The 27,482-nt window shown below is 46.3% G+C and overlaps 2 protein-coding genes across 3 annotated transcripts; one reads left to right on the forward strand and one right to left on the reverse strand.

Moving 5' to 3' along the window:
- On the forward strand, window positions 1-2,628 carry C5H1orf74 (chromosome 5 C1orf74 homolog). Of its 2 annotated transcripts, none has more exons than XM_029539376.1 (2): window positions 1-176; window positions 637-2,628. In XM_029539376.1, exon 2 carries the CDS (start codon window positions 734-736, stop codon window positions 1,523-1,525), a length of 792 nt encoding a protein of 263 aa, XP_029395236.1. In that variant the 5' UTR covers window positions 1-176; window positions 637-733; the 3' UTR covers window positions 1,526-2,628. The 2 variants fall into 2 exon arrangements, with proteins under 2 accessions (XP_029395236.1, XP_029395237.1); XM_029539377.1 differs by having other exon boundaries at window positions 1-172.
- Window positions 2,058-27,482, reverse strand: Traf3ip3 (TRAF3 interacting protein 3). The gene is given in 17 exon segments (XM_029539378.1): window positions 2,058-2,222; window positions 3,202-3,237; window positions 4,398-4,534; window positions 5,730-5,786; window positions 7,640-7,702; window positions 8,226-8,361; window positions 10,879-11,016; window positions 11,205-11,345; window positions 13,538-13,609; window positions 20,440-20,535; window positions 20,617-20,646; window positions 20,902-20,926; window positions 21,150-21,213; window positions 21,335-21,467; window positions 23,759-24,158; window positions 26,992-27,097; window positions 27,399-27,482. Coding segments are annotated over 15 exon segments (1,635 nt in total). The 5' UTR covers window positions 24,101-24,158; window positions 26,992-27,097; window positions 27,399-27,482.

Consider the following 27,482-nt stretch of genomic DNA (forward strand, 5'->3'; position numbering starts at 1 on the left):
CCACACACCGTCGGGTTTTCACAGTACCGTGTGTGGGGCACGGTAGAGTGCTGGTTTTCTCGCCGCTGGCGGGCAGCCGGAAGGACTTCCTTCGCCTCTCCATCCTACGGCGGAAATGCAAGCCGAGTGTCTTGAAGCAGAGCGCTTCCTTTTGTAACTAGTCTACCACCACGTAGGTATGCGTGGGTACGTGTGGCGGTGGGAGCGTGCCTTCCTACCTGGCTCCTGCCCCAGTTGTAGCCGCTTCTCTTACCTGTGTGTCGCAGGGTGAGGCGGTGGTTACTCCGCACTGTAGCTTACGCTGGTTTGATCAGGCTGCTGTGAGCGCTGTTGGTGGGGATCTGTCTGGGGAGCAGTGGAGCGCTTACTGGCGCTGAAGTTTAGAGCCCAGAGCTCTGTCCCAGTAGGACAGTTTTGGGAGAATTGGTAACTTTTGCCAAAGACTTCCAGTTGCTGTACGGTTTGAATCCCAGAGCATAAATTGCACCAGGTAAAAGTTAGAATCGAAGCCAGAGACAATGTAAATGTGGCTAGAAGCACGATTTCGGAGACTTAAGTCTGCCAGAGAAGTGGGGTGCAGCATTGGTGATCCCATCTTGACAGTATTAACGCTTTCCCCTACCATATTGTTTCTAGGATCTTTCTCAAGTGTTGGGAGCTGAACTGTGTGTGGCTCAGGGAAGGGAACTGTGGCAAGCTAAGGAGGCCGTATGCCATGTAACTTCCAGATCTCATGTCAACACCAAGCCCTCAGCTGCTGGTGGCAGCTGCTCAGCAGACTCTGGGCACGGGCAAGAGAAAATGCCCACCTCGAGCTACCTGCCTTCACCTGGCAGGAGAGGTGCTGGCTGTGTCCCGCGGGCTGAAGCCAGCTGTACTCTATGATTGCAACTCGGCAGGAATATTGGCGCTCCAACGGTATCTGGAGGAACTACAGGGGCTGGGCTTCCTGAAGCCAGGACTTCACATTCTTGAGATTGGAGAGAATAACCTTATCGTCAGTCCTGAGTATGCCTGTCAGCATTTGGAACAGACACTGCTTGGTACCGTAGCTTTCGTGGACGTTTCCCACTCCCAACCTCATCCTTCTGTCCGATCGGTGGACCAGCTCCTGGACTTGAAATCTCTCATAGCTGACGTCATCACACGTTTTCGAGGACTGCAGAAGGATGTGTCTCTGGGAGTCTCCTACAGCAAGCTACATTCCTCAGACTGGAATCTCTGCACTTTATTTGGGATACTCCTGGGATATCCTGTCTCTTACACATTTGACCTGAACCGTGGAGATGACAACTGCTTATCCATGACTCCCCTGCGGGTGTTTACTGCCCGGACTTCATGGCTGCCTGGTCAACCATCAATTCTGCTGTACTCCTTTAGTGTTCCAGAGAGTTTGTTCCCAGCCCTGAGGAACTTTATAAGTGCCTGGGAGAAGGAACTCAGAACCCGATTTAGGGCTCAGAATGCCTTTGCTGACCTCAGCATCTCCTCTGAGGTGGTCACACTTCCTGCTGTGGCCCTCTGAGTTAACTCTGCCCGTTGGGAAAGTATCAGTGAATGTCAGGATGAATGTTGTGTGATCAGTTAAACACATGTGAATGGGGAGTTGTTGGCAGCAGTAGTATGATTTCCATCTTTAAATTAGGAGTTCCTAGGTCCTTAGCAGAGGTGCCTGTTTATTTTTCATTGAATAAGAGAAGAATGGGAAAAGGAGCATTGTGGATACACGAGTGTACCCTTGGATGGTGGCCTCTCCTAGTGGATAGTGCCTTAGAGGGAAGGAGAATGACTAGGTAATTTCTATGTACAGAACTCTAACTGAAGTAGGGTATGAGACAATGATGTTTAAAGGTTATACTTGCAGGTTATTTCTCAGGAATACACAGTTCTAAAGAGTAGTCTTGTGAGATAAAGTTTATTTACAACATGGTGAAAAAAATAAAACTAAGAGTCCGGATTCATTTGGAGGGAAACCCAAGTTATAAAGTATCAGAATTCAAGTTTTTCATGGAGTTGTCTGCGTCTGAGCTTTACTTCAGATAGATGTCAGAAGCTCTTCAGATGACCAGGTTGGCTTTGTTTGCCAGGAACACTGCCAGTGCTGTAGCAATCACCACCATCAGCACTGGGAGCCATTGACCACACTGCAGCTGTATGGGAGGAGGTGGAGACAGGAGAGAGCTGCTATGAGTTAGCTGGAGAAAATATGGGCAAGAATAGTCCTTGGCATTTTAACCCAGTAGAAGACCTCACACTGGTGGCAGAAAGGGCTTTTTTTTCTCTTCGGTGTCTCCCTCACTTTTTGTCATTTCCACTGAGATAAAACCAGTTTACTCATATCTGACAGGGGACAGATATTTAAATGCTGATCTGAATAAGGTGGAAAATAACTCAGCAGAATAACACTCTTTGTACACACCTCAATGCTTTTGCAGTCCTCCTCTGCCCTCGTCATTATGTTCACAATAAATCAAAAGAGTACTCTTTCATGCTTGAACCAGTACAGGCTGAGTATCCTTTTTCTGAAATGCTTGGGATTAGGACTCATTCAAATTTTGTCTCCCCCCCCCACCCCCCAGTAATATTTGTATAGACTTTACCAGTTGAGCAGACATAATAAAAAGACATCTGAATACCAAATGCCCTGAAATCATTTGATTCTTTTGAGCATCGTGCTTCTGTATGCATGGTGTGTTCTGGATCTAGAACATGTCAGGTTTCCATAGCAGGGGTGCTCAATCTAGTATCTTCCAGACTCAAGAGATGCATAGAAATGGGGTGAATAGTGGACAGTGTTTCTTCCATGTTTGCTGTATTGTTGGCATAGTGTAAATCAAGTGGAATGGGACAGGACGACCAGATGTTGGTGTGGGCTGATATATTTTATCTGTAACACTGGGCTTTAAAAAGAACTGCCCAGCCGGGCGGTGGTGGCACACACCTTTTTCGCAGCACTTGGGAGGCAGATGCAGGCGGATTTCCGAGTTTGAGGCCAGCCTGGTCTACAGAGTGAGTTCCAGGACAGCCAAGGCTACACATAGAAACCCTGTCTCGGAAAACAAACAAAAAAACAAAACAAAACAAACACCGCCACCAACAACAACAAAAGGAACTACCCCATTGTCATGTAGGGCTGTAGAGGGGGAATGACCCCTCTTATTCTGGGAGATGGCTCCTGGCTGTGTCTCAGTGCTTCTTGACTGATGTAGCTTTTGCATCTGAATGCAGGTCTCAGCACTGGGGGGAGCATTGCAAGGTGTTATTTTTTTCTTTTTCTTCCTTTCTCCCTTTCTCTCTCTCTCTCTCTCTCTCTCTCTCTCTCTCTCTCTCTCTCTCCACCATGTGGTTGCTGGGAACTGAACTCAGGACCTCTGGAAGAATAGCCAGTGCTCTTAACCAGTGAGCCATCTCTCCAGCCCCCAATTCTCTTTCTGACAGAATTCTGGAAGAGGACTGCCCTGAGGACTGTACTCCTTCACTTGTTTTAAGTGAACTAACCGAAATTTCTCAGAGATTTTAGTCTTCTTCCTATCATATAGTTTATCATGAGTATGTTGAGTTATAAGATTGGTTATGATACATATGTTACATTTTACACATAGAAACACTTTCAATTATTCTACATTATTCATTGTTGGTGTTGTCAGTGTGTGTGTGTGTGTGTGTGTGTGTGTATGCTAATATCTTGTACATGTGTGGAAGTCAGAAGACAACTCTTCAAGTCACTTCTCTCCTGCCATCTCTATGGTAGGTCCCAGGGATTGAACTCAGGGCAGCAGGCTTGGCAGCAGGTACCTTTTCCTACTGAGCCAGCTTATTGGCCCCAGTACTTGTAAATACTTTCATGTGACTTTGTGAAAATACTCTGGATGTGGGCAAACAAATAAACAAACAAATTCTTCAACACAAAAGACTTAGAAATAATTGGAGGACATGCCTCTCTTCCTTGGTATCTAGTTGTTTCTGCACACTTGCAAGTTGCTTCTGCACACTTCCAAGAGTGTGAGTTTGGAAGAATGTTCCTAGGAAAGTGTTTGTTATTTAAAAGATACAACATAAAATAAAGCATGCCGATACTTAGTATATGACAATATAAGCAGTTAATGTGTTTACCAAATGTTTTTGACTTCCTAATTGGTTACCAATGTATCCTTTAATAGGGGTTGTTAGGAAGGAGAAAGATCACAAGTCAATCTAAGAGCAAAGACATTTATAGAAGAAAACGAACACTTGTGGTCATCCAGTAACAATTTAAGCTTGGAAATTCCTGCTTTCCATTGCCCCTAGAAGGGTTCTCTGCTCCACTCCCACCCCATACCAATCTCGATGAACCCTCACAGTCTGGATGAGCGCTAACAGCCTGGATGAGCCCTCACATTCTAAGGTCCCCTCCTCACCTCCTTTTCCTTGGCTTGGAGCTGAAATGTCTCCTTTTGTAGTTGGTCTCTGAGCTCCTTGTCTTTCTCCTTTCCTGTGCCCTCAGACTTCACTTCATCAAGGGAGAGCTTTGGAGTCCACACAGGCAGACCCTGATCTAAAAAAGCAGCCAGATTCTCAGTGACAGTGAGGCCTTTGTCTGTGAGGGCTGATTCTGACACTTGGTGAGAAGCCTTAGCATTTGCAGAGAAGGGAGATGGTGTGTGTGTCGGTGGTTTCACTGAACGGAGTAGAACATTCTGAATTCAATAACTCTGGTGTGCTGGCACAGCAGTACATGCCTGCTGTCAATCCCAGCAGAGATAGGTGGATCTCTGAGAGTTCCAGGACAGCCAGAGCTACATAGTGAGACACTGTATGGAAAAACAAAACAAAAGGAAACAAAACAAAAAGAGAATTCTGGTGTACCCTATGGCTTATACACACAGCTGCAGTTTGCACTCCTTGAGGCAAGGTTGACTTTTTTTTTTTAATTTGTCTTGATTCTCTTTGAATCTAATACTTTTAGTGAATGTTTACGAATTGAAATGGTTTTCATCAGTCATAAAGTATCTAGTTTCTCATGTAGGTTTGCTTAGTGATTCCTCTGTGACCTTTGCACCCTCATTTCCAAGACCTGAAAATGAAAGTCATTCTAGACTTACCTCTTAAGACTTTTAAGCTGGGTTTCTGCCACCTTGTAGTCCTAGTTTTGCTGAAAACAGCACTGGACTCAAGTCAAGTTCTGGGTTATTGCTTTGGTTCAGTTGTTCATTTATCTGATCAGAGCTCTTTATGGTCTTACCCATGCTGTGAGGGCATACTCATTTCTACATTCTCCTGTATTACACCCAGTCGTGGTGAAAATAAAACAGCAGACTATGTGTTGTGGATAGCAGAGGAGCCTCTCTGGTGGCTGACGAGTCCTTAGCAAGCTTGGGCCCCAGAATGGTTAGGATTGGAGTGGGAGGACTCTTGTATGCTGTATGGTTGGGTTGAGGAGTTGGATGTGATTTGTAAAGTCAACTGTGTAAAAACTGACATGAAATCCTGAGTTCAAAATCAATTTATTGAAGTGTTCAACAGAAACAACGTGTTTTCAGAGAAAGTAGAAACCCTTCCCCACAGTTTATATACCTCCCAGAGCAGGTGGCTGGCTGAAGTGTCCAGGCCATTGATCGTTTCTCAGAACATTCCCCTACCTCCCTGACTTCACAGACTCGGGAGTGGGCGGGACCCCCAGAAGTCATGTAGTCCTTTCCCCAGCCTTAGGCAAAGAAAGAGCAACATTTAGTGGGAGGAAATTTGCTGACCTTTCTTTAAGAGCTTCTCCTGTTCTTGCAGTTGTAAGGATTGATTCTGAAGCAGACCTGTTGGGAGACAAAAGGAACTTGTCTGTGCTAGTAGACTTACTGTCAAGGCTCACTTCAGACATTGGCTTGGGACCTCAGTTGTAAAAGGTTAGTTACCATCTGTTAGGAACTGAATAGTGTTCCTTAAAGTTTTTGTATTGAAGTTTTAACCCCTGTAATGTGAACATCCTTGAGATGGAGTCTTTAAAAAGGTAACTGATTGAACATAAGGTCATTAAGATGAGACCTCATGCAGATAACTGGTGTTCTTAGAAAAAGGATATTTACAGCCACACATGCTCCAAGGAAAGTGATATAGATACACTTGAGGGAAGCTTGGATGGGCCCTTACAGCAGAAGGCCTACCTCTCTGGGCAGCTTGACTTTGGTCTGTAGCCTCTAGAACTGTGCAACAGCTCCGTTTTTTTCTTTTTTTTCTTTTTTCTTCCTTTTTCTTTTTCTTTCTTCTTTCTTTTTTTGTTTTTTGTTTTGTTTTGTTTTTGTCCAAGTCACCTAATCTGGTACTTCCTTACAAGTAAGCCATCCTTATGTCAGCTTCCGTCATGGCTCTGAAGGAACATGTTCCCAGGTGACATTCTACCAAACAATGACTAATTTTACCTTTAACCTGCTTCTTTTCCTCTACAGTAGTTATTGTGACTTCATGTACACTGATTTTTTTTTTCATGGAACTCCTACCCCTGGAATTCCTTAGAACAGAAGTTTCTTAAGAAACTATTACTTTTTGTTTTTTTTTTTATTATTTTGTTTTGATTTATTTAATTAGTTATTTTATGTATATGAGTACACTGTAGCTGTATAGATGGTTGTGAGCCTTCATGTAGTTGTTGGGAATTGAATTTTTAGGACCTCTGCTCGCTTCAGTTGGCTCTGCTCGCTCCGGTCAACTCTGCTTGCTCAGTCCCTGTTTGCTCTGGCCCAAAGATTTATTTATTATTATAAATAGGTACACTGTAGCTGTCTTCAGATGCACCAGAAGAGGGCATCAGATCTCATTATGGGTGGTTGTGAGCCACCATGTGGTTTCTGGGATTTGAACTCAGGACCTTCGGAAGAGCAGTCAGTGCTCTTACCCGTTGAGTCATCTCACCAGCCCTGAAACTATTACCTTTGCTTGTTGGTATACTTCAGTGTATGTGTCCAGGATGCCTGATTCCTGTGTGAGGAATCAATGAATACTTATTTTCTGAACCATTCTAGTGAGAAAAATCTAAGTGACTTGTTCATGTGTATTCCATAGAATGTATAAGAAAAGAAGTACCTTAGGAAGCCTAATACTTCTTAAAAGTGGGCAGTTCTGGGGTCTGGAATAATGTGTGAGTGAGAGAGTTCTTGCTGTGTATGCCTGAGGACCTGACTTTAGGTTGTTAGCGTCCATGTAAAAAGCTGAGCATGGCTGCCTGTTCCTGCTACCCTAATGCTATTAGTTCTGGGGACAGAGAAGGGGAGATGGCTGGGGCTTGATGGCTCACCACCCTACCTGGAAAACAGTGACACACCCTTTCTTAAGGGACTAAGGCAGACAGTAACAGGGAAGACACTCAACACCCTCCTGCCTCCTTGACTCTGCATATTACACACACACACACACACACACACACACACACATACACAAACACACACAAATAGAAAGGAAACACAAGAACAGACGCTAATGTATAACTTGGGAAAGAAACCATATAACTTGTAGAGAGCTGTGCAGATGATCCCCCACCCCCACCCCCTTGCAGGAAGTGTGCTCAATGCTCACAAATAGGACACACTAGAGCCTGGACAGCTCAGTCCTCCTTTGAATGGTCAGGAGCAACAGAAACCACCTGTGCAGGTTGAACCCTGAAAAGGAAACTTACTCTGTAGCTGCTGCACTCTGCTCACCAGAGCCTGTCTCTCCTCCTCTGACTTCTTTAGTTGATCTGAAAGTGAAAGAATACAAACAGAAATAGGAGAGCACCAGAGGGTGGAAATGAGAGGTAAGTCCTGTCCTCTGTGACACTCTGTGGGAGTGTCAGGTGTCTTTCAGATCTGAAGGGAGAGGCTGGCATTCACACAGGAACATCACAATTATGGTGTACACACACTAGTGGGTCCTTTCGGCCCACAGAGGCACAGCTAGGAGGCCTTCATTCTGCCTGTGTTTGTACTAACCTTTCCATTTCAAATTAGGAATATGGCCTTTGCATGTGACTAGTATGGGAGCAGCTGTGGTGTGGCCCACAGGGACAGGCTGGAGGAGAGAGCATGCACAGTCCTCAGATGAAGCACACACAACTAATGTTCGTTTTGGTTGATTGACATTTCTCTGCATTTCCCTCAAGGAGAAATGAAATCATAGGACCAAGCACAAATGAGGACCACAGCTTCTCCCCATAGCCTCCTTCCTCTGAGCTCATTCAGTTGTGGTTCCAATGACCCTGTGACCTCAAAGAAGAGGAGTACCTTGTAGGTCCCGGGTCTCAGAGCTCTGCTGCTCTCGGTCTCCCTGCAGGCTCTCGAGTTTGGTCTGAAGCTCCTGGTGCTCATTTTCCAAAAGTTGCAGGGCCTGGCTCATCTGTGAGTCTCTGCTGTCTGCTCCCTGCAAAGAGGAGGGGGAGGAGCCACAGAGCAGGAGGTCAGTGTGGCTGGTGACAGAGCAGAGATGGGTACCATGGGACAGGACACAGCAGGACTTTAGAGAGGGGGTGTCAGGAAATGGAAGCTTTTCCCTTCCCTTTGTTCTGCCCTATCCTGCATGTTTATGGCAGTGCCTCTGACTTGATATTTACAGGGATATGTATGTCTTGATGCCTTGACAGATCTCCACATCAAGTCAGAATTTTCTAGATGTTTTACTTTCTTTTTACTTTGGCATGACCAGTTGTCGAGGGAGAGAGTCAGTTAAGGCTATTTTCACAAAGAATTTAGGTTTAAAAACCTCAAGACACTTTCCTAAGAATTGCCTTATGCATGATGAGAAAAAGAGAGTAGAGGTCAAGATGTGGATGTTGTGTGCAGTCAGTAAAATTTGTGCCTCTAAATGTCTTATGCCCTCTTTCATCAAATATGATTTTTTCTTGATTCATGTTTGGAGAAATTGTAAAGATTCACTCTTGGGGAAGATCTTCACAGTTTCAAACCAAGTATGCAAAATCTATGAGTTAACTGGAGATTTTGGGGAGCCTCACCTGGGGTGCCATATGTGACTAGGGAAATTGGGCCTCCTCTCTGAGTTCTTAGGTTTGTTAAGAACACATCAAGAAAACTTCTCTTTGCAACAGATGGAGACCACTACAGAAAACCACAGTCGATCGAAATGCATACCTGTGGATTCTGGTCTCAATGAATACAGCTATAAAACAACTCCATACTTGAGGCTCAGGGAACATTGCAAAAGAGGGGGCAGAAAGATTGTAAGATCAGGGAGTTTGCTGTGAGATTGTGCCTCCTACTAATGTCAGAAGCAACACCCATAAAGTCTCACCAACATGGCTGCCCAAATGTGAAGTGAAAAGGAGGCCACCGATGGGCGTGCCAAACTAGATGGGGGAGAGCCCATGAGGCCTCAACCCTACACGGAGAACTATAGGTAACCAAGGAAAGCTGGGGGCAGGGGAGGTGGCCTTCCCCAGGGAAGAGCATAATAACTGGATGTCCAGGATCAAATGGTCAGCCCTGAAAACATTCATACACGCAACATACGGACTCAACAGGTAGTATTCAGGGATATATATACATGCACACATATGCATTCAATAATAATTGATGAAAAAGAGGCTGTGAATGTGAAGGAGAGCTAGGAGGGAGATAGGGCAGGCTTGGAGGGAGGGAGGAGAAGGGAGAAATGTAATTAGAATCTTGAGAATAAAAATATCTAAGGAGGATTGTTAACATTAAAAATATTAAGAGCAGATTCTGAAGAAGACTAAAAAAACAAACCAGAACAAACCAGAACAGCCAAAACAGAAACAATGGTGACAGAAGCAGAACGGGAATCCTGTGAATGTCAGCAGCTGCCTGGAGGACAAAGCTGGAGAAGAGAGACAGAAAGCCATGCCTTTTGAGTTAGGGATGGGGGTTTGGCAGTTTGGCAAGCAGCCATATGGCAAAGGGGATGCGGAGGGAGTAACATCAGAGAAGAGTGAGAAAGCCCAGAGGGCTGTGGAAGCACACCTAGGCTTCGGCAAGGGTTAGGAAGAAAGAAGACATGAAAAAGAAAAGTTACATTTTTCTGAGAAATTCAGAAGGATGGTCAGGTTTGACCAAACAGCATGGCCATGGCTCTGTGAGTGACCACACCAGGCACAGGCTTTTTAGAAAGGGAAAGTACATAATCTCATTAAAAGAATAATTACTTTTCCTTCTTTGGCATGGCTTAAGGTGAATCTGCCTTCCTGAGGGGTGGTTCATTAGCCAGAAGATTGACTGGCCAAGTGGATTAATTCCTATGTTTTGGGGAGGGTGGAATGTCAGGCCTCCACCCAGGCCAGAGGAAGCACATGTAATTGCTAACCTGAGTGAAGTGCTCATATGTACCAGACTATGCTACACATGTTGTGTGGGTAGTCACATTTAATCCATGCAACAAAAGACCATTAATGAATTCATTCATTCATTCATTAAAATTAATTAGATTTTCTAAGGTGGCAGATTGAAAGTGTAGGAACTTTTGAGTATGCCAAGAATTTACTGAAATTTATTAAGAAACACACCAGCAGGACGTATTATCACCTGTAAATAAGCCAGTAACATTTATTATGTGCAAAACAACGGCAGTTATGCACTGGGTGCCCTGCTGGGGTGGTGTTTGAATAGTGTGCAATTGGAAGGCCAATCAACCCAAGGAATGTCCCAACCCAGGCATTTGTATTTGGTTAATTTCTTTCCAGTGGGCACTTAGCTCATTTGCATGGACAGTGTAGGCATTCCCTCTAAGTACGCACTTAGGATTCAGAGCAAAACAGTGAGTCTGGTACTAAGTGAGCAGTGAATGAAGACTTGAAAGCTGCCTGTTACATGTATCCAACCTTTGGGGCCCAACCTAGGAGACCCCTTTCTCAGCAGACACCTCTCCCCCCTTCTGCCTCCCTTTCTCTCCCACTGCCCGGCCTGGTACCTGTAGTTTGGATTGAAGCACATGCAGTTGGCTCTCCAGCTCTCTGTGCTGGTCCCCTAGGGTCCTCCAGTCCTCCTTAAGAGCCTCGTACTGACTCTTCCACTCCTGACACTTCTGCTCTGCCAAAGCCAGGGACAGCTGAGAGAGACCAGAGGAGAGAAGGTTCCCAAGGAGCAGAAGCTTAGACAAAGGGAACACACTGAACTCCTGAAGTTTAAAATGCAGGATGAATTTGAGGAGCAGGTTCCCTGCAAGTGGTGGTTGGCCCCCTCGCTCTGGGGACTGCTCCCAGGGCCCCAGCCCCTGGAACCGCACAGCATCTCCACCTGTGCCCTCTGTAGTTGCTGCTCTGCACACATTTTCTCCTCCAGCACTTTCTGCAGTGACGCCTTAGCCTTCTGCTCATAGCTGCTTCTCTGGTCTTCCATCTCCAGCAGCACCTTTTTCATTCCCCAGGGGGAGTGTTTCTGTAAATCAGAAGCAAGTCAACAAATACGTGTTGAACTTCTGCCAACCCCCACGCCAGGGATATACACATGAGCATACTGTAAGTCTCATACCCAGGGAACAGCTGAGCAGAGGAGTCTCCCAGGCTGTCTGAGAAGGTAGGGCCCTTCTACCACAGCCTCCCTCTCTTCTTCTGTGCTCCAGATGTAGAGAACACACCAGCTCTGCTAAATCTCACTAATTGCTCTATCCCCAGCTCTCATGGCTCTTTTGCTAAGCATTGGCATATTTGCATTTATGAGAATGGGGCCCATGATTTTGTAATTTCCAATAATTCCCCCCAGCCTTCATCTAGTGCTCTGTTCTGTGGATGAATCTTCCTCACTCCACTGGAAATAGTTTCCAAACAGGGGACACACTGCTGTTTTAAAGAAAAAGTCCAGGGGATTTGAGGACTTTGTGTTCTAAAAGAGTGCATTTGCATTAGATGTTTTCCTTGGTTTAAGGACCAAGGAAAATACCCCTAAACCAGATAAAATAGATTTGCAGATCCAGTAAAGTGTTGATGGCCCTTGTTACCTCCCCTTTTTGCCTTAGGATTTTGGGGAAGGCAGGCAGCTTTTACGGTCAGTTCTAGACCCATCTGGGTAAGTCCAGACAACGAAGGTTAAGGAGAGGATCATTAGCAATCATTTTGTCTCACCTGGGGCTGGCCTGTAATTTTGTTTTTGTATCTGTAAGGGTGCTCTGCTTTTTGGAATTTTCATTAAAAATCAAACTCAAGAGTGACTGGTTGAAGTCAAACATGGTGATGTCCTAGTTACTAGATTTAGTAGAAATAATCACAGATTAGCTTCATTTCCAATAGAAAAATTAATAGACTACATTGGCATAGTTGCTTCTATCTGTGACTCTAGCACTAGGGAGGCTGATGGGAGGGTCACAAGTTCAAGGTCAGCCTAATAACTACACCTTTCTCAACAACAAACAAACTAAAGATTTGCATTCTGGCTTGCATGCTCATCACTTACAAGTTTGGTGGGCATATTTTAGCTAAGAGCCTAACGAAGCAGCTCACACTGAAAACAAGCAAACACGTAGACCTGGAAACCTCCAGACCAGTGCGTGGTTTTCAGCTTCCTCACGCCGCAACCCTTTAATACAGCTCCTTATGTTGTGGTGAGCCCAACCATAAAATTACTTCCATTGTTACTTCATAACTGTAATATTGGTACAGCTATGATAATTGTAATGTAAATAGTTTTGGAGATAGAAGTTTGTCAGAGGGGTCATGACCCACAGGTTAAGAACCGCTGCTATAGACAATATAAACTATTCGCAGCTGCATAGGAAACTACTGACTCCTCTGGTGCCACATGACAGAAGCCCAACCATTCCCTTCCTACTTATGTTTCCTTCAATATTTCTTACATGCATGTGTGTGTGTGTGTGTGTGTCTGTGTCTCTGTGTGTGTGTACTTGCCACATACACAGAGTGTGTGTAGAGGTCAGAGGACAACTTGTGAGGGAGATGCAGAGCTTTCTATCATATGAATCCCAGGGATTGAACTCAGGTCTTTAGGCTTGGTGGCAAGCACCTACTAAGCCTTCTTGCTGGCCCCTGTTTTCCCATCTCTCCACCTGTCAGGGGAGTTGATTTTTCTTTTATTGTAACGTGGGACTAGGCCAAATCAAGAGATTACTGAAGCTGAACACTAATATCACTTTCTTTAGACTCTTGAGGTTTTGCTTCCTCAGGGCTTCTGCTAAAGAAAACAAAACCAAACAGACAAACAAGCAAACAAACAAAACCCCTTCTTCCTGAGATGAAAACCATTTTAGTGATTTTCTGTTAGACCCTCTTCATCTGTCCTCAGACTGGGGTCTGTGGAAACTGACTGTGGTGTGAACTGACTGTGTGGTGTGAACCTTTACCAACAGCTTCTCCCTGTACTTCCCTAGGAGCCAGCAACATGTTTAGTGTTGGAATTCCTTCCCAGGGTACAAAAGCATGCATGGTAGGACAAAGAAGGGCAGTTGGAGGTGGTTACCTGGCCAATAGGGACAACATGACATAGACAAGCACAGTGAGGTAAGAGTTAGTGTGCTAATCTCCATTTGGTAGCATTTCTAGAAGGCGGGGCTAAGATGCAAACATTTTAACTTTATTGAAATTAATGTGCTGGAAATTAGTGTTCTCCGGAATGCTTACCTGCAGGCAGGTGTAGAGCTGGTTTTCTAGGGATCTTAATTTGCCCTTCAGCTTGTCTTCATTAAGCTGTCCCTGAAGTAAACAGGATTAGTTAGTAAGCTAAGGAAAAACCAAACAACCGCAGAGAGGCTTGCTACAACTCTCCAGCCCTGTCCCACAGCCAAAGCGTGGTGCTGTGGGCTGAACTCCTCTAGGTGCAGAGGTGGCTAAGGCACTCTGAAGTGTGTTTGTTCATCCTTCCGGTTTGTATGCTGCAGTGAGCTGCAGTACTCTATCTAGAATGGGAGCCTATAGTACTCTATCTAGAATGGGAGCCTATAGTACTCTATCTAGAATGGGAGCCTATAGTACTCTATCTAGAATGGGAGCCTATAGTACTCTATTTAGAATGGGAGCCTATAGTACTCTATCTAGAATGAGAGCCTATAGTACTCTATCTAGAATGGGATCGTATTTGGAGGTTGTGATGGTTTGTAAATGCTTGGCCCAGGGAGTGGCACTATTAGGAGGTGTGAACTTGTTAGAGTAGGCTTGTCACTGTGGGCATGGGCTTAAGACCCTCATCCTAGTTGTCTGGAAGCCAGTATTCTGCTAGCAGCCTTTAGTTGAATATGTAGAATTCTCAGATCCTCCTGCACCATGCCTGCCTGCATGCTACTATGTTCCCACCTTGATGATAATGGACTGAACCTCTGAACCTGTAATCCATCTCCAATTAAATGTTGTCCTTATAAGAGTTACCTTGTATCATGGTGACTGTTCACAGCAGTAAAACCCTAACTAAGATAGAGGTTGTACCTTCAATGAAGTTAAATGCAGTCAAATGAATTTAGTCTAGTCTGGTAGTGTTTTTCTAAAACAAGACCAGAACACAAGGATAAACTGAGGGAAGACCACAGAAGACACGGTGGATGTTGGCAGCCCATAGAGCAGGAGGGGAGCCTGGTATTGGTGATACCTTGACCTCAGGCCTCAGGACAGTGGTGCAGAGGTCTCTGTCATGGCAGTCCTTGCATTTCACACCCTTCATATCCACTGAGAGTTAGTTCCTAGAGCCCCTCAGAATGCTCAACTCTCTTGTATATAAATGTGTACATTTATTTAAGGCGTATGTATATCTTCCTATATACTTAAAATTGTCCCTGACTCTCTCACACAGTACACTGGAAATGTTAGCTATAACGTACGGACTTGGCACTAATTACAAGAAAGACAAGAAAAACAGGATCCCCCCCCCCTTTCAGTTATTCTCGATCCAATGTTGGTTGAATCTGAGACTTTGGAACCTGGGCTGTAGAGGAATGACTACTGGTATGTGTGTGTCCTTCCCTGTCTAGCAGGACTCCTGAGAAATTCTTTGAAAAGTGAGAAATGGACCTATAGATATGAAGCAGAGTAGGTGTGGACACAGGGAGGAGTTAGAGGGCTTCTTGGAAAGTCACAGAGGAATTCAGAAGCTGGGTCAACCTAATGTTCTATCCCTTGCCCCGCCCCGTGAGCCCCAGGTCCTGCAGTGCCTCACAGCACTTTAAGGTAGGTATCCCTTGATCTAGGACTAAGCAGAGAAAAATGGGCAGAGGTGTAGTTCTGGTTCAAGTCTTGCAGCATTTTAGCTATACGATCCTTGTACCTGCACACATTGTAGCGTTTCACCTACTTTGCTGATCTTTGTACCTGTGTACATCCCTTTTGCCAGCCTTGAGTTTTACCCAGGGTACATCGGTCTGGAGTAATGGGGGTGTCAGCAATGAGAGTATGTTTTTTAGAGATAGAGCTGTGAGCAGTTAGTCTGTAGTGGTTTTCATATTCCTTCTCTGACTTGTCTACCCAAGTCCTGTGGGACCCTTGGAGACCTTTCTCCAGGCCTGGATGTTGTGGCTCCTGGTGTCAAACTGATGAAGCACTTCCATCCCTCATGGCTAAAAAGACTAGGGTGGAAGAGGGTGTCTGGGATGAGGTGGGCCTCCCTTCCTGAGAGTCAGGATGCCTGGAGAAGACAGGAAGTGGTATCACACAGCTCCTGTTTTGATCTTATTTGTTTAATTCTTCTAACTGTAGGGACCAGGGGGAGCCCCCACCCTTTCTGCTTCCTGTGTTACTCAGCTGGGCCTTGCAAAAGCAAAGATCTTTGCCAAAAACAATTTTCTAAAGTGCCTCCTACTATTAATGTTTTTCTCAGCCGCATGTGGGAAAGAGCAGAGAGAAAGAGATTTGGCATTTACAATAACCACAGGGCTTGGGACCAATGAGAGAGAAGGACAAAGGCTTCCACTGTTCGGGCTCAGGGGAAAGTGGTAGAACAGCTGCATTCCCCAGAGGGGCCTGTTCACTGTCAGTCTGGCGGCACCACCACACTAGGCTGGCCCCGCCCCACCCCGCTCTGTGTTGGTCTTCCCACTAAGTGCATGCACTTTTCTTTGCCCAAAATCTACAGTGCAGAAGCCAGCCAAACCCACCAAGTTTAAAGATCAAGGCTGTCTCCTTATAGCTTGGAAGGAACACAAGCTCCAGACAGTGTCCTTGAAATGTCCTCTGGGCACCTTCCAATTCTGTAGTATCATGTTCAATTCAGTGTTTTCCTCTTCCAAGTTTTTATGTATCTCAGCCAACCCCCAGATTATTTTTCCATTTATGTTGCAATACAAGACAATTTACAGTATCCCCTTTCAAGTAGGAATAGGGGCTGCCACCCAAGTCTAGGGCATGAACAAAATCTCTTGTACAGAGCTCTGCTTCCTAGACTCCCTGAGGCAAGCAGGAAAGTCCCAGCCAAGTTGCTGCAAACAGAGCACAGGGTTTCCTGCCCCGCCACCCCCTGAGACTGACTACCCATGCTGCCGCCAGTGTTAAGAGTAACTGAGAAGCTCTAAGGCTACAGACCTTACCCCAGGAGCCTGGAGTGTCTTGGAAAGGAGAGGAAGGCAGTGAAGAGGCCACACACAGTGTTAATCCAAGGGCTTCAGATCCTGCAGCTGTTTGATCCCCCTGCCTCAGCTCTGTTTCCAGAGATGCCACACCTCACCACAGAAGCCCCCTCCCATGGCTGTTCATCTCTTCCCTAACAGCTTGCATAATGGGTGAAGCCCCTTCCCTCTGTGTTGTCAGCTCAGGATCTCAGTAATGATTTGCAGAGCTTAAAGCCCCAGTGCTCCACTCCTGCTTCCTCTGCAGGCAGAGCTACTTTTGTTCTAGTGGCCAGACCCAGTTCTGGGTTCTCAGCAGTCCTTAGGGGTGTCTTCAGGGACACCAACCCTGGGGTTCCCCTGTAGATCTTACCATGAACATCCTTGCATGAGAAGCTAGAGATTCATACATGGACCCGAATGGAAAGGTCAAAGTAGACACTGGGCTTAAGTCTGAGTCCCAGTTCTGACCTCATTCATTCAGCTACTTTCCTAAAATCACCAAATGAGGCCACAGTTCGATGGCTTACTGAAGTTGTCTCGGGAGGGGTGGAATTGGAAGTGTTTTGTTTTGGGAGAAGTAAGGGTTCTCAAATGAATAGTTATGGATGACGTCTTAAATACAGGAAGCTAGAAGCTTGGGGTGGGAGAAACAAGAGAAGTGTGTGTGTAAGACCTGGGAAGGGTGGGAAGATGGGAGATAGGAACCAAGCTGGAGCCTGAGGAAGAGCCTGGATAAAATAACACCCTCCTCCAAGTTTATGATAGAAATGGCTTATAAAGGAAGACAGGACCTTAACGTATAGCCCAGGCTTGCCTGGAGTTTGGAATCCTCCAGTCTCAGATTCTGAGATCTACACGAATAGCTCTTACAGTATCTGTCTCATTCCCACTAAGCACAGCTGGCCTGGGCTTTCTCCAGGACCCCGCCCCTCACTCAGCTGGGCCTTTGATTAGAGAAACTATGAACACAGACCAGATCATTCCTTTTGGTTTGGTTCTGTAGTGAACAAGCTGCTCCAAACAGGCAGGTTTCTCAACCTGGGTGTGGTATGCAGTTTCATGGTTTGGCCGGTTTAAAACAAAATGTCTGCCGTGACACACATACACACACACACATACAAATATGCATTTATGCGTGTTTGTGTGTCTTTCCATTAAATCTGAAACAAACCTTAACCAAAAAGGTTCAAGTCTCCTGTTCTGAAACTGTGAGAGAGGTCTTTGTGTGGTGCTGTTCAGACAGGATCTCTTCCTGTCCATGGCTTTGGGCTATACCCAGTACTCTGCACACCTTGGCCTATAAACAGTCTAATTCCCTAAGCGCTTTTCTGCTTTTCCTTCACATCAAGCTACTTCTGAACTGGTGAGCTCTGGCTCATCCTGTAAGGCCCGGTTGAAAAGGTCTATGCAAACAGCCTGCCTTACTCTACTTCAGGCAGAACCACTCCCTTTTTCTGTGTCAGGCTGTATCTACGTTTGTAGCCTTGTCTCACTGGCATTGTCTGCTGTGTCTCTTCCTTGCTGGACTGTGAGTCTTTCAAAGCAAGGGCTCTATTTCTTTTTGTCTCTGAAGCCCTGGCATAGAGTTGAAAGTCACTCAGTATCTGCTGAAGGGTTGAGTGAGAAGAGCTCAATTTAGCTCCGTACCGGAAACCACCTCACATGCCCAGCTGCCTGGCTCAGGCTCCTGCTCTGCCAGTGGAAGTGACTTGGCAAGCTGAGGCCTGAGCAGAGGGACTCCTGAATCCAGGTCCAGTGACTAGCTTGCAAAGTGGGAGTGGTGGTCTTCTGTGTCACTGAAAACTTCCTGGAGTGTTTCGGAACTTCCTGTTTCACTTCTGTAAGCGTAAACCTTCCTACCAATGAGGTGCATGGGGGCCTGGGAGGCTGGTGTTCTGCCTCAACACTCCTGCTGCCTTAGGCTTTGGTGGCACCAACCTGCTTATCATCTGGACACATGAGCTCCTAGAGACTCTTTCAAGGGATCTGCAAGAGTGAATCACAAGAGGCTGAATACAGAAGCAAATAGAGTTTACCTGTCTTTTGTTCAGCTAGCTGTGGTAAATGTATATTGTATATGTTGCTTCTCTCTTTTTATCCTTTTGAAAACAAAATTCTTCATTAAAATACATAACTTAAGTTAGCGAATGAAGCCTGACTATTTTCATTTCAAAATTAATGTTTCTAAATTTATGTTTTAACTTTTAACAAGGTGAGTTCTGAACATCCAAAGTTCTTTTGAATTTTCAATTAAAACTTAGTATAAAGAGTCCTGGGCTGGAGAGATGGCTCAGTGGTTAAAAGCACTGACTGCTTTTCCAGAGGTCCTGAGTTCAATTCCCAGCAACCACATGGTAGCCCATAACCATCTATAGTGGAATCCAATGACCTCTCCTGGTGTGTCTGAAGATTGCAACAATGTACTCACATATATAAAATAAATAAAAAAAAAAAAAAAAAAAAAAAAAAGAATCCTGTAAGGTTGGAGGGGTGAGTTAGTGGTTAAGAGCACTGACTGCTCTTTCAGAGGTAATGGGATCTAATGCCCTCTTCTGGTGTGTCTGAAGACAGCTATAGTGTTCTCATATAAGTAAAATAAATAAACTTTTTTTTTTTTTTTTAGAAAAAGCTTCCTGATATAAAAAGTTAGAGAGCCATTGTTCCAAACCAAGCCATGCTCTCGCTCTTAGATGTCCATACTCCTGTTTGTAACCCGATTCTAGTGCCCTCATTTGAGGGGTAAATGCCTGCTGTCTGTGTGCCTCCAGATCCCTTCTCTGGACTGGTCTGTTCCCTTCTGTAGTCTGCTCTACCCTGGAAGCATTTCTTTTCTTTGTATTATTTTGGCACTTGTTTTGTTTTCAAAACTATGAACTCTCTAAAAAGCAGGATCCTGAGCCTAGAGTATGGCAGCGCATGACTTTAATCCTAGCACTTGGAGTGCAGAAACAGGTGCATCTCTGTGAGTTCAAGTCCAGCCTGGTCTACAGAGCAAGTTCATGGCCATCAGAGCTATATAGTGAGACCCTGTTTTAAACAAACAAACAAACAAACAAACAAACAAACAAACAAACAAACAAACAGCATATTTCTTCCTAAAGAACAAATTCCCAGTACTTGTTAGCAGGAACATGGAGGTTGTCTATCTAGAGAACGAAGACTATCATTAGAGACCTGAACTTAGCTAAGCGATTATGTGACTTTGGGCAAGGTCTTGGCCCGTTACAGCAAACAGAAAATCAAACTAGATCACCCGTTAAGTCTACTGTGTCCTGCCACCCATATCCAGGCAGAGTATTGTCACAGACTGGCTTGTGTGGATCTGTGATGGTTAAGTTTGATTGTCTGCTTCATGACGTTTAGAATAACACTGAAGACAAACATGTGGGTGTGTCAGTATGGGAGTTTCTAGATTGCAGAGGTGGTTAGACCCACCTGCAGAGGGACTGTCCCATCCCATGGGCTGGGCTTCCCAGTGGAAAAAAAAGTAAGGACAGCCAGCTGAACACTAGCATTTCTGTCTTGGCTTCTTATCTATGGATGAAGCATGACCAATTGTCTCACAGTCTCCTGCTGCCATGGCCCTCTTCCCCACCATGATTGATCATACTCTAGAACCATAAACCAAAACTGGCCTTTCCTTGGAAGTTGCTTTTGTAAGGTATTTTGATGATTTTTGTTGTTGTTGATCAACAACAAAAGTAACTAACAAACACAGAATCGCTAGTTAAAGCCCTTGACTTTGACAATACCCAGTAACAACACTGCGTAGGCATTTCCTTCTTTTCTTTCCACAGGTTTAAAGGCAGGCTTCTCTCTCCCTTTGGTTCTAAGTCTCCCCTAGGTATGCATTTACTGTGTGACCCTTTGACCTCTGCATCTGAGTATCACCACCTTTGCCTCTTCCCAGAGAGACAGCCCTTTCCTTGTTAGATGGTATGCTGAGAGAAATGAGGCAGGCAAAGCCTTAGTACATTGTCTGAAGACTCCTCTTACCTTCCAGGAGCTGTCAGAGGCCCGGATCAGGGCAGGCAGGAGGTCCTGGAGAATCACCATTTTCTTTTTTAGGATCAGCTCCCTTTGTAAAGCTTCCTAGAGGGGATATGCAAAAGGAAAGATTAACCTGGAGGAAGTGGGGGGGGGCGGGGAGGGGAGGCTCACCAAGATACTTACTTTGAGGTATTCTGAGAGTTGAATGATGTCCTAGTGAGAGAGATGAAAGAGATTCAGGAGGACTTCAGCATAGAGCCAGAGCCCTGGCAGGCGTACACGTAGCAGATCTCTTTTGCCTTGGATCTGGCAGGGTCCTTCTGGCTCCACATCTACACTCAGGACTATCTGACCATCCTGGGAGAAGGTGTCCCTCCACCCCAGCCTGAGTTTGTTATCACAGAATCCCAGAATGATAGAGCTTAGGTGCGGTCTGAGGTAGACCTCTTCAAACAAGGGTTCTCTTACCTTGTCTAGGACAGCAACTCCACAGCTGGGAAGAGAAGGAAAACATGACAGTGGGTCAAAGAATGAAAGCAGGAAGGATACCAGCTGCATCTGGCATTCCTGCTGAAGCATAGTAGGGTGGGAAGGGCCTTTTCCTCCTCAGTTGGGGTGGGCTCCTCTTGGCGTGTCCAGTGGAGGTGTTCCAAGTAAACATTTGGAGGGGTAGATGAGATGTGAAGCTTTAGGGTCAGGAACACAGAGGGACTCACTTGGTTTGCTGACTGGCATCATTCTTTATTGTTGGCCATGCCTCTTCTGCCTTTGTCTGAGTGCCTGAGAGATTGATAGATAGGATGATGATAGATAGGATGATGCAGCATCCAGGGAAGGAGGGAGGATGAGGGGAGGGATGGGGGAGCTGGACTGCCATTGCAGGTCAGGGCTGAGCTCTTACCCCGGTGCTGTCTGTCAGAGTCCTGTGGTAGAAAGGCTCTCCCACAGGAGGCATGGTGGTCACTCAGATCCCTCTGGATGCCTGAGGAGGAATGATGTAAGGTCGGGAAATCCTCAGAGCTTATCCCCGTTTCCTGGAAGGCAAATGAAGGATGAAGGATGCGGAATGACACTCTGAAGGGCCTCTTAAATTTTCCAGACAACTGCAGAAAGAGGGACCAGTGGCTGCAGATGTAGCTCAGTGCTAGTGGACTTGCCAGGCACAAACAAAGCCCTTGGCTCCATCCTCAGCATGGGGGGGGGGGGAAGGAAAATGGTAATCACATCTGGGTGCACTGAGTGGTTTTCCTGAAACTCACATGTTGAACTTCTGACAGTGTTGGGAAATGGAGCCTTTGGGAAATACTTATGTCTGAGTGTGGGGCCCTGATGAATGAGGTTAGTGCCCTACCAGAAGAGCCATGCAGGAGCTTGCGCCTCCGCCTGCTTTCTCCCAGGAGTGGACAGTGCATCTGCACACAGGGAGAGTGACCTCATCAGATCTCAGACACACTGGAGCCTCGAGCCTTACAAATGATGAGAAACACCTTCCTGTGCGCAAGCTGCTCTGTGTGTGGTAACCTGTCATGGTACTCCCTACGATATTTCCCACCTAGACAACCACTTGTTCTTCCTTGTCCTGGACAGGGAGAATGTCTTTCCTTGGCCAGACAAAGGGCCAGTCTTCCTTCATTCTCCCATTACAGCCACTCAGCCGTGTGCTGATTTAGAGGGAGAAGTGGTCAGAGACGTGACAATAGTCAGATCTGGCCTTTTCTAGGCCTCTGGCTCCTGCCCATAACAGAGGGCCTAGGGGGCCTGCCTGCCTCTCCTTACAGCCACAGGACCTTTGAGCTTTTCCACTGAAAGAAGACAGTTGGGAGGATGGGATAGTGGTGGTCACAAGTTAGTCTTTTTATCTTTTCTCCTACAAAATAATAATAATAAAAAAAAAGCACTAAAAGCCCAAGATGTATCTATGGGACTCCATCATGGGCTGACCTGATAACCATGGGCAGGCAGTTATTTCACTGTTTTCTGTTCTGTCCTTCATATCCCAGCCCCCCTCACCCAGGCCATTCGGAGGCCTTGTTACGCTGTAAGCAGGCAGCTGGTTCCTTGGTGGTTATGTTTCAGGATGGTCATTCTGGGCAGCTGTGTGGCAGCCTCATGAAGGGGCCAGAGAGACAGTGCAGCCAGGGAAGTGCTTGCCTTGTAACCATGAAGCTTGTAACCCATGTTTTGTTTTGTTTAAAAAGCCAGGCTAGTGGTGAGTGCTTGTAATTTCATTGCCAAGGAGGTAGAGTCAGGCATCTAGATCCCAGGGGCTTACTGAACATCCAGTATAGCCTACTGGTGAGCTCCAGGCTAGTGAGAGACCCAGCATCAAAAAGCAAGGAATGATACCTGGAGTGGACCTTTAGCTTTCACATGTAAATTCATGGACGGATGGACATGCGTGTGCGCGCGCGCGCGCACACACACACACACACACACACACACACGTGCGCGTGCACACAACTGCTATATGAAGTACTTATTCTTGGTTTACATGAATCCATTCCTCTCCTCAGTGTGCTGACACTATAGTAGGATAGCACAGAGCCTGCTGTTGTGAACACTGCTCCTCCTAGGCATGCTAATGGAATTTTCATGTATTTATGCAATATTAACCATGCAGACCCATGAAAGCAGAGGTGGCCTGAGTTGCCAGGGAAGGCTTCCCCAATCAGATGAGGACTCAGTTGGGCGAAGCTGTTAGAACTGAAGTATCATAAGAAAGAGAGAAGAGTGGGTGTGAAGCCTTACTAGAGAGTAAGGGTGTGTGTGTGTGTGTGTGTGTGTGTGTGAGAGAGAGAGAGAGATAGAGAGAGAGAGAGAGAGAGAGAGAGAGCGCATCTGTGCGATTCATGTTGGGTTATAGAATTGGGGATGTGGCCCAGTGGTTTGGTGTGCTGGGAGCTCACACATAAGGCCTTCAGCATCGAGAGAACAAAAGGAAATCTGCCAATTATGGTATACCTGTAATCCCAGCAATCAGGAAGGATAATGAATTTGAAGCCATCTTGGATTACACAGCAAGGCCCTCTCTCAGGAATAAAAAAGAGCTCTTATACTAATTACTGGCTTGAAATTGTTTGTTCAGGTATTTCCTTTCTCCTAATAGGTAGGTAGGTGTAGGACCCTCCTCTTCAAAAGAAGTTAAATAAAGACACCATGAAATCTCTGAAAGAGCAGTGGTTGATGGCTAAAGGAAACCTGATTGCATGCTGAGGAAGGGACTAACAGAAACTGATCGTTAGAGATGTTCATCCCTTGTACCTTGTAGACCCACCCCCACCCCCACCCCTGGGACTGGAGCATCGTTATCTCGGACATATCGCACCTGCTGTCCAGGAAAACAGGTCTTGTTGGCACCAGGCAAGGACTCCTTGAGGATAGACACTTGGCCTGTCCCTCCATCTGTCTTGCTGGAGGGCCCTTGCTTCCTGGCTTGGCCTTTCTTCTCTTCTTCCAGGTTTCTCCTTTTGAGGAACTGTAGCTGCCGAGCTCCCTGAAGCCGTTCCTTGTGTTGGGTCCTCAGCACCTTCCCTGGCTGGCGGCAAGTGGTCTCATTGCGGCGGCGGCGACGGTTTTCTCGGGTCTCCTGACGTCGCTCACACTTGGCTTCATAGCTCTCGGCCCACCGAGCCAAGCCAGGGGAGGACCTACAGTCTGAGCTGATCATGGTGGCCTCCCGAGCACCTGTTGTGTTTGGCTTACTTTCCTTGAACAGCTGCTTGGATCTGCCAGATGCCAAGAGGGAGGAGTCAGAAGATGGGCTGAAAACCGACAGCCTATCTTTCTGGGTCAGGGTGGAAGTAGCACAGGGCTCCATCCATGTGTGTTCAGAACACAGGGTCAGGACTCCCAGGCTCAATCCTGCATGAACAGGTGCAATCCAGTAAGGCCAGGTTTCTGCTTTTCTCTAGCACTAATCTCCTCAAGTGGATGGGTCTCCCCAGAACCCCTTCTTTCTTGACTAGATGCCTCTAAGCAAGGGAACATGAAGAAGAAATGACAGTAGCCATAACGAGCCTGCAGCCATGTGGGTGGCTTGTAGAACTGTGGACAGCCCGGCCCACTTTATCTCCCAGTCTAAAAAGGAAAGATGATGTCATCTTTACTGTCTCTTGCTAAGTGACACTTCTTGAGACCTAGAAGGATAGCCACAACCCTCAGGAAGTGACCAGGTTTGTGACTGGCACTCTCTGTTCCACTCCTAGCTCTCAGCAGCCATCTTGTGGCTCTGGACTGCCATGACCTAGGGAAACCTAATCTAATTCCTTCATCACCACTCCCAACTTTCCTCTTTGTCATCTACTGTATATCTAGTGCTGGGCTCTGACTCTCAGCTGCTGATCAAGTCAGTCTGTTAGCTGAGAACCTTCAAAATGCTTGATGTTGGTCCATTTCAGAGAATCCAACTCAGAGACTCAGAGGGGGAGGCTCTATTCTCTTAGGCTCACTTCCCTGCCAGGCTTAGTCTGGTCCCCAAACCTGCCATCTGACTATCAAGCATGTGGGGTGCCCTCAACAGGAATCCTAAAAATCAAAAGAAACAAGAGAAACCTGTATAGTGGAAAGTCCCCAAGGAACAGTTTTCAGGACAGGCCACCCTTGATGCCCCTCTAGGTGGCCTTGCCTGGCATCCATAGAGTGCCCAAAACCCTCATTTCACCCGCCAGCTATGGATTTGGCTAGCCTTATTTTGGGTTATGGCAGCCTGGTGGAATCAGGGTTGGACTCAGATGAGCTACACCTTACCATCAGAGATTGTACCCTGCCTCCTATACCCTCTGGAGTCAGACTGGTGATGGAGGAAGGTCCTCATCACAGCCGCTGCCTCTTCTCTATGACCTGATTATCCCACTGCCCGGGAATTCGGTTCCTCGGTGGTTTCGAAGACACTGGTCAGCTCTGACCCCTCATGTTTAAAGGCTGCGCAGACTCTGCAGGAAGAGAGGTCCCTGTGTTTCTTTGTTGGGACGTCGATGCCTATCCCAGCACAAGATCTAACCCTGTGCAGGGTTCCTGCTCTCCCTCTGGCCACAGTACTCATTCACAAGGCTGTTGCTGGGCAGTCTCACTCTCATGGAGGGCTCTTGTGTGACCAAGTCCTGTATGCTTTTACTTATCTGACTCTAGAGGGCTGGAGGGACACTCTCTGCCTTGGGCAGAGCTTTCCCCAAGGACTGTGAGGTGCTAAGTGTTTGCCTTTCCCTCAGGCTTCTTCCCACTCTCACTCTGTGGGGCTCTCTAGATCTGCCACATGTCACCTTGTTTATTTAATTATGTAGGAAATGAGCCAAAAAGCCTACTTGTGTCCTGTCATAAATGAATGTATAGAGGAGACTTGGAATTACATACATGTGCATCTTCAAGCCACAGCACCTGGCTATTCTGTCTTCACTGAAGGAGGGGAACCTTTGCTCTGGGGCCAGACTGTGACTCACTTCCAGGTTCTCAGTACCCACCAAACGGGTGTGGGGGGGGTTGTTAAGCCTCAGTGTTCTCATTTATGATATGGGGCTAAAACTTCCCTTGAAGTCCCTTGAAGGGACATGAGCCTTAAAAGACAACACCCACACCATATACCTAGCACATGGTATATGATAAGTGACAACTTTTTAAAAATAATAGATATAAAAATAAAATAAAACTATTGTAGTTATCATGGCTGGTGTTGAATACTGAAAACTTGGTGTTGTGAATCAAATGCCCCAGGGAAAGCCAGACTCTAGGACTGAAAATGATCAATTTTGCCCTCTGATTCCCCTACTCCCTTCTCTCAGTTCTGAACAGGGCTTGTAGCTCCATCTTGGGACAATTTTACTGTGGTTCCTGTCGTCTCTGTGTTTGGGTAACAAGGACAAAACACTTCTCTGTTGTCTGGATGTAATCATCAACTCAATTAGGACAGACAGGAAGGCAAAGAACAGGTAGGTGAAGAAAGGAGATGCCATTATAAGCGTGAGGGATTAGGCTCCCCACTGTGGGGCTGATTACTAGATGGAGCTCCTGGGTTGCCTGCCTTCCAGATGGGAAGAAGGAAGGTCTGAGGGGTTGAGAACAGGTCTGTGAGGATGTCTCTTCCTGTTCTCCATCTATTGTCTGTAGGGCCACTGAAATATGGCCATTTTACTCTCTGCATCATTAGGTCTTGATGATTAGGAAGTTGCAATAGGAATGGCTCTCTAGAGAGAGGAGTGTCTCCAGACCCATAGCCTTCTACACCTTCTAGGGTGTGACGTGACACCTGTATGGAACCACACAGCCTTCTAGGATAGTGGGATCATCTGGCTTGCTTTAACGCAAGAAGGCTTATGGAAAGTCTGGACAGGGACAGGCTATAGAAAAAAGGAACTGTTCCTGTAGTTCAGGAAAGGGTCACAAGGCCACTGCCCAGGATTTCTGTAGTTTCTGAGGTACCCCTGGCCAATATGAAAGGGCCTAGTTAGAGCTTGGAGGAAGGGCTAGTACTGGCTAGGGAAGGCTCTCCTTCCTGCACAGGAAGACAGCAGCACACTGCACCTCAACTACATACATGTTGTTGATTTGCCACATTTTTGCACCTACCTCCTGGCTGTGTATGCAGAGGAGATGATGGGTGTCTTCCTACACAAATCTGGCCTTCTTAGTTCAGAGTTCTCAGTGGGAGCTGAAGAGCCCGTTACAGGGACCCCTGCATCGAAGGGATTGGGAAAGATCATCTAATTTGTGTTATGGACGTAGAGCACACCAACACCAAGCCATGCAACTCACACCTCACCGAAGAGGAGCAGAGGTGGGAGCCATACCCTGTGGTTGCCTGAGGTCTCTAGCACAGGATTTTTTTTTTTTTTTTTTTTTGGTCATACAAGACCCGGCAAGTACATCCTACCACCTGCTGCTACAAAGGAGGCTGACATGGCAGAGCATATGCTGCCCCACCCTAAGTCAACAGACCCAGACCTAGATCCCAAAGCATCTTCCTCCACAGTTACCTCAAGTCCCAGGTTCTGTCTCGAGTGTCTCAGGAGAGCCTTCAGCCCTTTCTTTCTAGGTCTCTCTGGTCTCAGAAGGCTGGG

Source organism: Mus pahari, chromosome 5, assembly GCF_900095145.1.
Source record: "Mus pahari chromosome 5, PAHARI_EIJ_v1.1, whole genome shotgun sequence".
Lineage (NCBI taxonomy): Eukaryota > Metazoa > Chordata > Mammalia > Rodentia > Muridae > Mus > Mus pahari.